At 45.9% G+C, this 12,761-nt stretch overlaps 1 protein-coding gene across 4 annotated transcripts; it reads right to left on the bottom strand.

Annotated features, from left to right (window-relative positions):
• Positions 1–3,958: 3,958 nt before the first annotated feature.
• LOC119331169 (glucose-6-phosphate/phosphate translocator 2, chloroplastic-like) lies at positions 3,959–8,814 on the bottom strand. Of its 4 annotated transcripts, XM_037604345.1 has the most exons (7): positions 8,515–8,814; positions 7,331–7,608; positions 6,475–6,962; positions 6,169–6,394; positions 5,380–5,602; positions 4,828–5,041; positions 3,959–4,281 (listed from the first exon to the last, which is right to left on the bottom strand). In XM_037604345.1, the coding sequence occupies exons 3-7, from the start codon at positions 6,955–6,957 to the stop codon at positions 4,270–4,272; spliced, it is 1,158 nt and encodes a 385-aa protein (XP_037460242.1). In that variant the 5' UTR covers positions 6,958–6,962; positions 7,331–7,608; positions 8,515–8,814; the 3' UTR covers positions 3,959–4,269. The 4 variants fall into 4 exon arrangements, with proteins under 4 accessions (XP_037460242.1, XP_037460243.1, XP_037460241.1 ...); XM_037604346.1 differs by lacking the exon at positions 7,331–7,608 and having other exon boundaries at positions 8,499–8,814; XM_037604344.1 differs by lacking the exon at positions 7,331–7,608 and having other exon boundaries at positions 8,515–8,813.
• Positions 8,815–12,761: the final 3,947 nt, after the last annotated feature.

Below are 12,761 nucleotides of genomic sequence, written 5' to 3'. Positions count from 1 at the left end.
TAGGCCAAAAGATGTCACTGGATCATAAAGAACTTCTTGAGAGCACATACCATGCCCTCCAACAGCAGATCCTTGCAAACTTAACTTCTCCAACATGAATATGTGCATACCTTTGAGTAGTTACCTTCCTTCAGGATCAACGCTTTGAGATCCATTGACTGCTTGTCTTGCCAACTGCTTCCAGTAGTTACCCTCCTGCTAGTAAAAAGATTAAGCCAGACAACCAATATGCTAAGCTTCACAGAGAAACATGATCCAAATACATTGCCATAGAGAAGAAAAAAAACTACAGACAAAAACAATAATCAAAAGAAAATATAGCTTAAAGAGAAAGCACAAACCTTGATACGCAAAACAGCAAACGATAAACAAGCGGCAGTTTAGAAGAGCAGGCAACAACATCACCTGTAAAACAGAAGAACGCAATCGAGTAAGGATGCTCCATTTTTATGTAGTATGTACATATTCATGATTTACAGATGCTGAAGCTAGACCGTAAAGGCTACTTTCTTAATTGCAGTATCACATACCAAAATGGATGCAGTTTTTACATGGAGTAATTAGACTGTTAAAAAGAAAATGTAAATCTAAAGATGCTAGAACATATGAATGTTGTTTAACCTGTAGAATATTGATCCAAGAGCATGCCGTTGGCTCTGCGCCTCTGCCTGCTCTTAAGTAAGGTTTGTGTTTCAATTTCCAAAGGCTTCGGTTTCAGTGTACGATCAATTTGCGTCATCAGCAAAATTATATCAAATTTGCATTTTGTCAGCAGTCTTTAAGAGGCAACTGTTACATGGATGAACTTTACATAATTCAAACAAGCTACTGTTTCTACTTGTCAATACAACAATTTTAAAGAAATTGAAGGTGGGAGGAGAGCAAGTTGAAGAAATTTTAATCCTATGGATGAAACCGAATAGTCGAGAGACCTACCAAGCCATTCCCGAGTAAAGAATTTTGTTGCACACATTCATATCATCTCTATCCTAAGTAGTCTACAAAAGTGTGGGCTCACATGCAGTTAGAAGAAAACGATTATAAGTATTTCCAAACCAGAAAGCCGATGTAATATCTTGTAACAAAAATATATCAAAACCACGCCCGATTTAACCTTCATGATATTTTTATCAAACCATCAAATACACAACAACAAATAAGTACTCCCTCGTTCCAAAATTATTGGCGTGGTTTTAGCTCAAGTAGAAATCACTGAGACACAATTGGTGGATCAAATTTTTAAATGGTGAACCAGCCACCAATCATATTTGTATTTTCCCAATTTCATGCTCTGTAGCGTACATATATGTTCATAAACTGAATAAGGTTAATTACAGGGTCAGTCATCTAATGGTATCCTTATTAGCTTAAATATTTAGAGTGTTATGCTAAAGACCTAACAGTACTCAGTAAAGGTTAATTACAGAAGTAGGTAACAGCAGTAAGAACAATGGGGGCTGGGATCCAGTCATATAGTTCATCAATCTTGATAAAAACAATCCCTCGCAAGAACAAGACCATGTAAATAAAGTGGCGACCAGACTGGGTTGGACTCGAAGAAAATTTAGGAAGCTCAGCAACAGCAAAGCCCCAAGTATGATCTTACCGATATCACATAAGGGTGCTGGAAAATCCAACCGATGGTGGGGTTCTTTTTGCAGGTAAACAACAGCAGCAGGCCAGAAGCTGCTGTGAGGAAATTCAGTACCAGTCAGATACAATGCCCCAAAAGTTTCTACCGTTTCTTAATGCACACTGAAAAACAGACATCAGATGATCATATTAATGCACAATAGAGGATAAGCAGAATAGCAGGGCAAAGCCATACGACTCCGCCACCATGCCGAAGACAGGCCAGCCAATAAGGACCAGGAAAAGTACGACCCCGAAAGCAATTGAACCTTGCACATTAAGGTGATCTTGTTAGCTCATAACTGAACTGGAACTGAACAATTTGGATACATGACTAATTCTAGGCCTGCATTGTTACATGTACAAGACCTTGCGATTCTTGGGCTTTGTGAAGAACTGTATTAGATGGATCCATATCCATAATTATCATTGTATGAACTGCAGTTTTCTTCCAAATCAGCAAGATGGATCCATATCCAGCCCTTCATCCAGCGCAGCAAGATGGATCCATATCCATTGGCGTTGGATGAACCGCAGTTTTCTTCATTAAATCTAGACTGAGAATTGAATAAATTTGCTTCCCTGTACAAGAGAGAGAGATATCAGGGGAAGAGAGAGAGCACGGAAAGGAGCGGGGAAGTACCCGCGCTTGGAGGGGAGGCTGGCCTCGCCAGCGTCCAGCCGTGGGGGTGAGGAGCACGTGGACGACGGCGGCCTCGACCAAAAGAACGGCGGCGGTGACAGATCGGATGGCCTGGGGCTGCCATTGTCAACACCTAGCTTTCCGTCCTCGTCGGGCGGGGAAGCATCGAGCCGCGGCGCTGCTCATGTAGGCACGGCCCGGGGCGACTGGATTCAGGGCATGAAGCTCCTACCCATCCCCTTCCCCGTCGTTCCTCTACCTCCCTTCCTCCTCTCTGCTACTCATGGATCCGCCTGCGTCAGGCTGGGAGGAGAGAGGGAGGAGCCTAGCGGCGTCCCACGCGGGAGGATGCAGGAGGAAAGAGATGGAGGAGGAGTGCGGCGGCTGTGGCGGCTGACGACCGAGGAAGGAAGGAGGAGGAAGGGTGTGGGAGGGAGGCGACCAAAGCCCATCCGATGGCCATTAACAATGCGCACGGGAGGAGCTCCGTGGAGGAGGGTCGGCTAGCATCCAGCCGTTGAGCCCCCAGTAGATTTTTTTTTTCGCCGCCTGGGGGGCTGCCGGCGAAGATTTTGGCTCGGGGATGAAAATCTTTTCAACCGTGTCCACCCCTAAGCCGCCCCGTCCTTTCAGCAGCGCGTCCTCGACGTCTCCGCTGGCCGCTGCTGCCCCCGCCCGCTATGGCCGCCGCTGCTCACGCCCGCGCCCTGTTGCTCGCGTCCGTGGCCCCGCGCCCGCTCGCGCCCATGGCCGCGCCGCCCGCTCGCGCTCTTGGCCGCGCCCGCGCGCGCCCGTGCCTGGCCGCGCGCTCCCTGCTCCGGCGCCCTCCCGTGGCGGTGTTGGAGGAGGGATGGAGTCGTTCGAGCCGACGGAGGACGAGCTGGTGCTGCACTTCCTGCGGCCGCAGCTGTGCGGGTTCTGCTGCCGTGGAGGCAGACCCGAGCGCGGCGCCGCCGTGGGAGCTGCTGGAGCGGCACGGCCTGCTGGGGCGCGGCGGGCTGGGCTACTTCTTCGCGGCGCAGCGGCGCGAGAAGGTGGGCGCGGTGGTGGAGGTGGACCCGGGCGCTGCGCCGGCCGGTGCAAGGAGCAGTGTGCGGCCCGAAGAAAATGTGGTGGAGAGAACGAAAAGAAAGGGCGTGTAAGTGGATGGGACCCGGAGAAAAAGGAAGGAAAGAGAGAGTGGGAGGCTGACTATGGGCCAAGTGCATGCAAAATTTTCTCTCTCCGCCCCCCGATGTACTGGGTTCTGCATGAGTCCCGGTGCTAGTTTTTGCAAAATCCGGCGAAAATCGAGAGTATGAGGACATGGCTGGGACATATTTTTACTGCCGGCGACTAAAAAGTGGTCCTGGGGGCTTCTTAGGGGGCCTAGTGGAGATGCTCTTATATAGGTTAGAATTCGAATAGACATGTCCATGGTTATGGACAATTTGGAGATTTAATACTTATCATACAAGAAACTATCTTTTCCAGCTTCTCCATAGTTGCATATTTGCTTCACCCAAGATCATGGCATACCGTGAGGTGGAAGTGATATAAAGATCAGTTGTCGATTCAGAGGACTACAAAAGTGACGAGAGATTTACAAAAACTTCAAACAACCTGTGGGTATAACTTTACCACAAGACCTTTCCTGCTGCAGGGCTCCTGGCAAACAACAAACTGGAAGCTGGAAACACAAGAGAAAGCATGCCAATAATTAACCTTTAAGCAGAGGGCTATCGTTACTTTCCAGCAACGGAACTGCCAGACGAATTTCCATGCAGTTCTTATTTCAGGATACAACGACAGTTCATGGCCACAGGAGTTCAGTTTGTGATTTAACAAATAACAAGGAAACAGCAACATGGTCCATTATTATTATCGCCTCTCGCATGAAAACCTAAACCTGTATCTACAAGACACTTGCACAAGCAAAATTTGCCCCAGTGCTTGGTACTATTTCTGCAGACATTCTTCGTCCATGAACCTGACCTTCAACAATAGAATAAACCTCACTGCTTTGCCTACATCAGAATGCAGTTAAGAAAATGTCAACTACGAAGATAAAAATGCAATATTTAAGTTAGGCGTAAACACTGAAGGAAGAAGAATCAACAGAACGGAAGTTTATCGAGTCTTCATTACTCGAATATATTTCTATGGTTTCTTATTTCCCGTTTTGTTGACAGACAAGTAAATACTTCCAGTCATTGCCAAACTACCTTGAGTGTATTTTGAGCATGTATTGACATAATCATTTGATGATTTCTCTTCATGATCTAGTCACATTTTTCATAAAATGTCACCTGCCCCTCAAAGCAACCAATCATAATTTCGAATTACAACAACAGCAAGGATGAGAAAGTAGCATATTCATAATTTAAGCTACCTCTGCACCTCTATGGTCATAGGAGAGCCACATAATTGTATGCACAAGATTGAGTGGTGAAAAATATTAAATGCTACATACACGGAGCTCTAACCTGTCCTAGTCCAGCAAAAGAAAGGTTTATTTCAGTTGATACAAGGGAAGGACAATCAGAAGGAAATCTTAAAGCAACCAAATTTACCTGAGAGTACAGGAATGTGCCAAAGATGGCAATGGCAGCTCCTAGTGCATTTACAGGGCGGACAGGTGTACGGAAGATAATGATTGACGAAACAATAACTGATATGCGCTTCATTGTATTGCCAATGCTAAACGTCAATGGAGAAATCTGGTCCAAAGACATGTAGGACACCTGGTTATACAAGTGGTAGAAAACGCTCTGTGCACCAATCCACCTACATGAGCGAACATTTACAACATCAGAAAACTGTCAATGCAAAGAAAAGTAGTATGCGATATATGTTCGGGTACAAATGCGCATAAATCCTGGTCACCTCCAACACAACATGTTGAATTGTTGACAAAGACTCCCAACAGAATATGTCAAGAGAATTAAAAGGCTATAAGCAACAGTGCTGCTAGTGAGTTATAAATGTATCAAAAATGTTGAAGTATGTCTTTAAATGGTGTGAATATGGAGATCATTTCAAGTTTCCACATGAAATTTAAGTACAAATCACAGCACATGGTATAAATGTAGAAGAAAAGTGAATTCTTGATTTTTCCTGCTTACCAGAGAACGTTGGGGCCAACATCTGCAAGAGCCTTTTGCCATCCAGTGGCCCACATTTGGGGGCCTTCCATAGCAATAGCAAATGGTGTGAGTATGACCAGGGACATAATTGAAAGGCAAGCGTAGTAATTCATGCCACTGACAGACTTCCCTTTCATGCCCCGCTTCGAAAAGATGTTGCGGAAAACAAATGCAAGGTTCGATATCATGGCACCCATAAATCCTGGTGGGAGGATAAGGCTATTAGCATCATGGAAGGAGTACATCAGAATAGCTGCCTCCCCTAACCAGTGCAAGACCAATCAAGAATTGCAAAGTTGCCTATGCAGCTATAGCCTCTATTTTGTCTGGTGTCAAACTTCACGAAAAAAAGGTTTTAAGCTGTATCTTCTTGTGTTAAGGAGAATGCACTAGCCACAGTTTATATGTAACCATTCACCTAATTTACACAAAGTTATAAAAGATTATATGTATGATTACTTTACTGTTTATTCATTTCCATAAGTTTCAAATCTAAAGCACATAGTTCTTGAAGCTCACTTGAATCCAGATAGAGTAAATAATCATTTAGCAAGTCTTTTCAGTTTTATGTCAAAAAACATTAGGAATGTCGATTATTTAACCAATTAAGAATTGTCACCTCAGTTAACTCACAGAAACTGCTTCTTTGTATCTATGAACAACATGACTATAATGGTTAGAAGCAAAAGGCACATCAATTTCTCGACAACCAATAGGGAGAGGATACAAGAGAAACAACTTAGGAGGATTTTACTTAATTATACTCACCAATCATATTAAAGTTCAGCTCTGTCGCAGCAGCTAGACCACAACCACCAATGATCGGGAGAAGAGAAAGATATACAGGCATCGGAAATGACTCTCCGAGAATGAACCTTGACACCAAAACACTGAATGCAGGCTCAGCACTCTTGATAATGTGTGTGAATGACACTGCCACCTTTGACATGCTCACTGTGGCAGCAACATGTCCAATTGTATGAGCCACAGCAACCTTCATCAATGCAAACAACAAATACGATTCATGATTTCCATCAACAGATAAAATAGTTGCCACAGAACGAACGAACTCACCGGGAAAAGTGCTTTCCAGAAATCCAAGTCAGTCTTGGGGGCCTCAACTAGGCAGGTGACCCATGAGAAGAGCATCATCGCTGAGCCGCAGGCGAGGGATAGTGTGGAGGTGAGCCAGGGATACGGGAAAGCATTGAGAACCTTCTTGTTATAGATGTTAAAGATTACATTAAGCGCCCACCAAGTCGCAAAATAGATTGAAATCTTCAACTTTTGTGCTGCTTCTGAGCTGGCTGGCAACACCTCAGCCTTTGACTCCTTGTCATCAGCCGCTGAAGCTGCACACCGGAAGTCAAGCAGCTGCCTCCGAGGCTTCAGCTCGGAAGTGTGTGGGTCATCTAGCCATGTGAGGTAGAGTGGTCTAAGGGAGCAGGACGCAAAAATTTTCATGTTGAGAATGGACACCGACGGAACAAAAGCTGATTTAGACCGTTGATTGGTGACAGAGAAGGCGGCCGGAGAGAGCTTCACAGCAGGTATCATGGCTCCTGCAGATCAACCAAAAAACATTCATAAAGGAATAACAGATAGCAAGTGACATACAAACTGAACAAAGAGCTGCTAAAAAAATATGATGTTCCTTTTCAGTGAGACCTCCATTGAGCTGATCAAAAAATATGATGTTCCTTTTCAGTGAGACCTCCATTGAGGTGATCAAGAAAATGACATGGGACAACTTCCCCCAAAACAATCTTGAAAATATTTACTCCAGTTTTATTGATGCAAGCTTTCCTTGAGATTATTATCGAATGAATGCATCATCCAAGCATGATCCAACCAGTTACATCTCTTGTCAGCACTATGCAATTCGTGCACGCCACAGACTGGGGATTTTTTGTCAGATAAGACCACGTACGCTTTCATATTGACAGAAAGAACCATCTGCGATCCGTACTGACAAAAAAGACCATTTACGGCGTGGCGGCAGACCTGGCAGCCGACAAGTGGCACCTACCACCACAGTGGGCGGCGGCAAGACCTGCCGCCACAGCCGCCGCCGGCAGCTCGGCTGCAACAGAAATTTCCGGTCTGCAGCGGAATAGGACGCACTGGTGGCCCTGCCACCCCTCCCGATGGCGGCAGCTCCTTATCTGACAAAAATTCCCCTCGCAGTACCCGCATGCACCTGCCCGCCTGCACTCGAACAAATTTAGAAGGGGCTTACGTAGTACATATCCATGAAACGTCGCGATACAAAGAGTGCACGCAGTCACTTAACACTACCATTACAAAGTCGTGATGGTACGTGCATGATGATCACCTTAGGCTAGACATTGCTATACTACTACTTGACGTGCACACCGGCCGATTCATCTAGTGACAGAAAGGAGCACTTGTAATCGTTCACATGCATGCTATCGTGAGCAGCAGGAAAACGAGCAGCAGCCATCAGGAGTGGCAGCAGGGCCCACCAGCGTTTCACCGTTCCGTTGCAGACCCGGATTTCTATTGCAACCGAGCTGCAGCCGTCGGCTGTGGCGGCAGGTGCCACATGTTGGCTGCCGAACCTGCCGCCACGGCATAGGTGATTTTTTTGTCAATACGGATCACAGATGGTCTTTTCTGTCTATACGAAAACGTAGGTGGTCTTATGTGACAAAAATTCCAGACTGGGAGCTATATGAGCTTGGTCACTGGAAAATCCCCAAAGGCTAAAACGCAAGGTCAAAGGTGTACATGAGGACAAATTGTGCATAAGCACATCGCTTTCGCCCAGTAATCTACACGTAAGGGTGTCGCCTTTCACCCCTTTGCACAAGCTCCAACTCTCACGGTCGTCTAACTGGGCAGATTTCGCATCCATTTATGAAATATAGAACAGAGAAGCCAGAGGCTGCGGCTTGCAGGAGAGGGGGGGTGGTACGGGGGAGGCGACGAGTTGGCGGTGCGGGAGGTACAGCGGCGAGGCGCCGACCGCGGATGATGGTTGGCAGCTGGGTGAGAGAGATGGGTGATACGGCGACGGATCATAAAGCGGTGTTGCAGGTTAATTATTTTATTTTTACAGGATCGACAGAACAAACCTCTGCAAGATCTCACCTTTCTTCCCGCCCAAGAAGACTTGCTCGGATCAATAAAGTCTTCTTCTCAAATCGCGGCAAGAAGAGGTAAAAGCGGCGCCTCTGCGACGAAGGATTCGAGGACGGCAGAGGCAGGTGGGGATAGCTGGGGATCAAGATCGAACCTGGGAATCTGAGACGGGAACCCGGAGACCACAAGGAGAGAGAGGGGGATTGCTCGAGGCAGGACGGAGGTAGGGAGTTCAGTTCCTTCGACGAGTATAAAGGCAAAGGGAAGGGGGAAGGTGGCGGCTGGGGAGGGGGCCAGGGAGGTTAGGTGCCGTGTGGCTCTTTGTTAGATTGTACAAATGCCAGGGGCTTCTTCTCCAAGGAGACGAGCCATGGTAATTTGGAGTTTTTTCTTGGGTGGGGGTGGGTTTTTTTCGAGAGTACACAAGAGTGTGCCGTATTTTTATAGAAGAGAGAAATATTGATTACAAGAGACCTCTAGAGTATTGCATCCTGCTGCAGTGCACATGATAGGTGGGGTTGGATCCACATGGCAGTGAATGTACTGCACCATATGCTAAGGATCCTAGGGAGGGGAGTGGTGGCGCGTATTGATTTCAGATACAGATTATATAAAGGATTTGACAATTCTTAACACATAAGTTGCCTCGCTTTCACGCATACGACAGTGACCTCCTGTATAATCTACTTTACAACAAGCAAATTTTTGGCTCGAAAGATGAACATCTATGTAGAAAGAAGCTGCATAATTGTGATCTTTTTTTTGCGGGGCACAATTATGAGCTTTCACATTAAGTTTCCTAGGAATATGGAAGACCTGAGCTTGAATGTTGATTGTTGCAGCAAAATATTTTGCTAGTGTCCAGGGACTTGAAGAAGATTTTTTGACGCCACTGCATGAGCTAATGTCAAATTATTCGCTAGGAAAGTGATTTTGATGTTGACGATGTGTGAAGCAATTTCCGGGACAACATATAAAGTTGTAGCCTCCGCCTCTAGTGGAGTTTTGACACTTTTAGCTGCTGCGGAGATTAAGATACCTATTCCTTACTTATTCTCGGCAGTGTGAATGTAAATTCCTATTCCTATTTTCCTTGAGTTGTTTTTGGAGTTAGTAGTGTATTTCTTCCATGCAGCATCGGTATAAACCTTGGAACCTGTAATCCAAGCATCTGTTTTTAGTGAGCATCCCTGCTTTTGATTGTGTGCAGATTCTATCCTTGTTTCCTGCTTTATTTTTGTTGGTAAACCTGCAATGTCTGCACAAGATAGTAAATCTTGCCCATTTATTATTGCTTACATAGGAGAGTTTGATTTTCTACCAAAACGTTTTCATTCCTGAACTTCCAAATACACCAAAGAATAGTGATTATGTTATTGAGAGAGGCATGAGGGTGATGGGAGGTTAACAAAGCCTGGATAAATAGCAGGTATTCAATAAAAGTTCTGCGCAAAGAATTCATACCTAATATTCCAAGGTTCAGAGAACCAAGCAGTTTTAGCAAAAGGACGAGTGAAGAATAGGTGTATGTCATTTTCTTCCTGATCACATCTTACACAATGTTTTATAATATGAGAAGAAATTTTACCTGCCCTCGTACCTGTTGGAATTGCTCTCCTAAGAAGCCTTCATGCAAAATTTTGTACTCTAGGTACCATCTCATTTGTTCTCCAAGTCTGTTTTAAAATTTGCTTTACACATGTAGGTACCTGTCTGGGTGTAGGCTCTCCATGTTCCTGCATATCCTGTAGGCAAGTCCTATATGCAGATTCGGATGTACATTTTCCTGAATTATGTAGCTTCCAACATAAGATGTTAGTGCCTCCTAACTGAATTATTGGAACCTGCATAACGACGTTAGATGCCCGCTCATCAAAGGGTGTGCAGATAAGATTAGTGTTCCAAGATTTTTGGTTAGGCGGCCATAGATCTTTAAATTGCGAAGGATAAATGAAGTGCCCATGTGTTGTAGGGTGAAACCCTAGGTGGGATCTTTTCACACTTGAAGGGGGGAAAGGGAAGAACACGCAAGAACACAAGGGAGGAATCACTCGAACAAACACAAATCACACATTCACTAGAGTAGCATACATGAGATCCACAAGAATACAAGAACAATTCAAGGAAAATAGCACTAGGGTAAAGTTCTTCCCACTCCCAAGGAGGTGAGGTCTTGGTGATGATCTTCTCCAAGAGGAGGCCTTGATAATCCACAAAGGATCTTCCCTAGAGAGGGGTCTTGACCTCCAATAGGAGAGAAGATGAGCAAAGCTCTCTCAATGTCTATCCAATACTTTGTTAGCCCCAAAAATGAGCTAGATGAGGAGTACTTATTGGCTAGGGACAAATTGGGGGTAAAACAAGGGTACATGGGTAAATTATGCCGAAATGTATGTAGCCACGGTGGAGGGTTCGGGCACCCGAGGTCAAGGGGTCCGGGCACCCGGGGGTCACCGAGAGACGGAGGGCCGGGCACCTGGGGCACGCCTGGGGAGGGGGGCAGGGTACCCAGGGGTGTGAGGCCTGGGTCCCGGGCACCCGGGGTGTCCAGGGGGCCGCGCCCTTGGCTGTTGTAGAGGGTCAGGCACCCAGGGGCTGAGGGTCGGAGCACCCGGGGTGGGCGGAGGAGCGCCCAAGCAGGGGGGCTGGGCACCCGAGGCGGCCAAGGTCGGCACCCAGGGCGGCCAAGGCCAGCGTCCAGACAGGGGCTGGGCACTCGGGGTGTCGAGGGACGGCTCCCAGCCGGCAGCCGGGCATCCGGGGCTGCATGTGTCCGGGCACCCGGGGTAGTCCGGGACTTCCGCTTCTTCGTGCTTCGCGTGTCCTTCCTCCTCCTTCGCCATGTGTACTTGGGTCTCGCTCCTAGCTTCTTCATGGACTTCTCCGTGGTACCTCAGAATGCATAAGCTTTCCATTTGAGGTAGAATCCAACTCTCATGTGAATCCGAATGAAGCTCGAAGAGGAAAGAGTTAACCTCGGTTTCGATGGCACGTGCGCAAGATCTTGTCACTAGTCCTCCTCGTGGTGCTTGATGGGTTGTAGTAGAGTCCATGGGGATGATGTAGGGATGCTCCGCATCATCTCCCCCCCCCCCTTGGGAGAGATCCGTCCATGGATCGTGATCTTCATCACCATGGTATTGGGTCAAGTCCTTGACGTTGAAGATGTTGGCGTCGCATATCGTATATGCCTTCACATGACCAAGTTGTCTCGTGACGGTATCGCCTTGTGAATCCTTCAAAATGAAAGAACATGACAAGCACTCAGAAAAACAAATGAGGTTAGCGAAATTGCAAAACCTATTCGTGTGGTGAGTTACCCCACAAGTGTTTTCATCATACTTGTCATAAGAAAGGACAAGGGGGTAGGTTATGGTATGTAGGCATTTGATGCTAGAACAATCAAAGACATTAAGCTTAAGCAAACAAGCATGCTTCACAAGTAAGATGTCCAACTCTCCAAGATCAATAAGCATAGCATGGTTGCACTCACTACATGTGAATACGAGAGATGCAACAATTGGAGGCAAGGGACAATGATCAAGATAAATCATGTTAAAGGCATGAACATATATGCCATCAACCCAATGAAACGAGAAAATATGTAACATGGGTGATGCAGCAAAGCAAGTGATCAAAGCAAACAAGTCATGCAAGCTAGTAGTGCAAAGATGCAACATACTAGATATAATCATGGTAATCATGTCATGTGTGCAAATAATGGGTATACATAATGCACATGACATAACACAAGCATGAAAACAAGATATGAGCAAAGAAGGTTCATTGTATTGGCAAGAAGTCCTATGTAAATAGTTGCATGGCAAAGGCATGGAAGGAAGCATAACATGCAAAGTGAACATGGTGAAATAGGCATAAGGTGACAAATGGTATATAGCCCATAGCCGTGTGAGAGCCAAGTAAAAGAGATGCGCGTAGTCCTTGCGCGAAGGGAACGGTAATAAGGATACTCCATGGAATCCCAAATGATAGTTGCTCTAAAGAGCTCGTTTCGTCAACTCATGGAATTGTGAGGTGGACGAGTATTCGTGAGTACCTACACAAAACAAAGACAAAGGAAAAATTGTGTGTGCATGGTATATGTACACATCATCCATTATGATGCATACATGCATGTGTTGGTTAGCATAGAATATCCAATGCTCAAATAAATGAGATGCATGATATATAAACATGCCATCCATCATGATAGGCTTGTTGTTATGTATAGCATAATGGAGACTCGAACTATGTAA

This window comes from Triticum dicoccoides, chromosome 7A (assembly GCF_002162155.2).
Source record: "Triticum dicoccoides isolate Atlit2015 ecotype Zavitan chromosome 7A, WEW_v2.0, whole genome shotgun sequence".
NCBI lineage: Eukaryota > Viridiplantae > Streptophyta > Magnoliopsida > Poales > Poaceae > Triticum > Triticum dicoccoides.
This window is presented reverse-complemented; position numbering and strand designations above follow the sequence as displayed.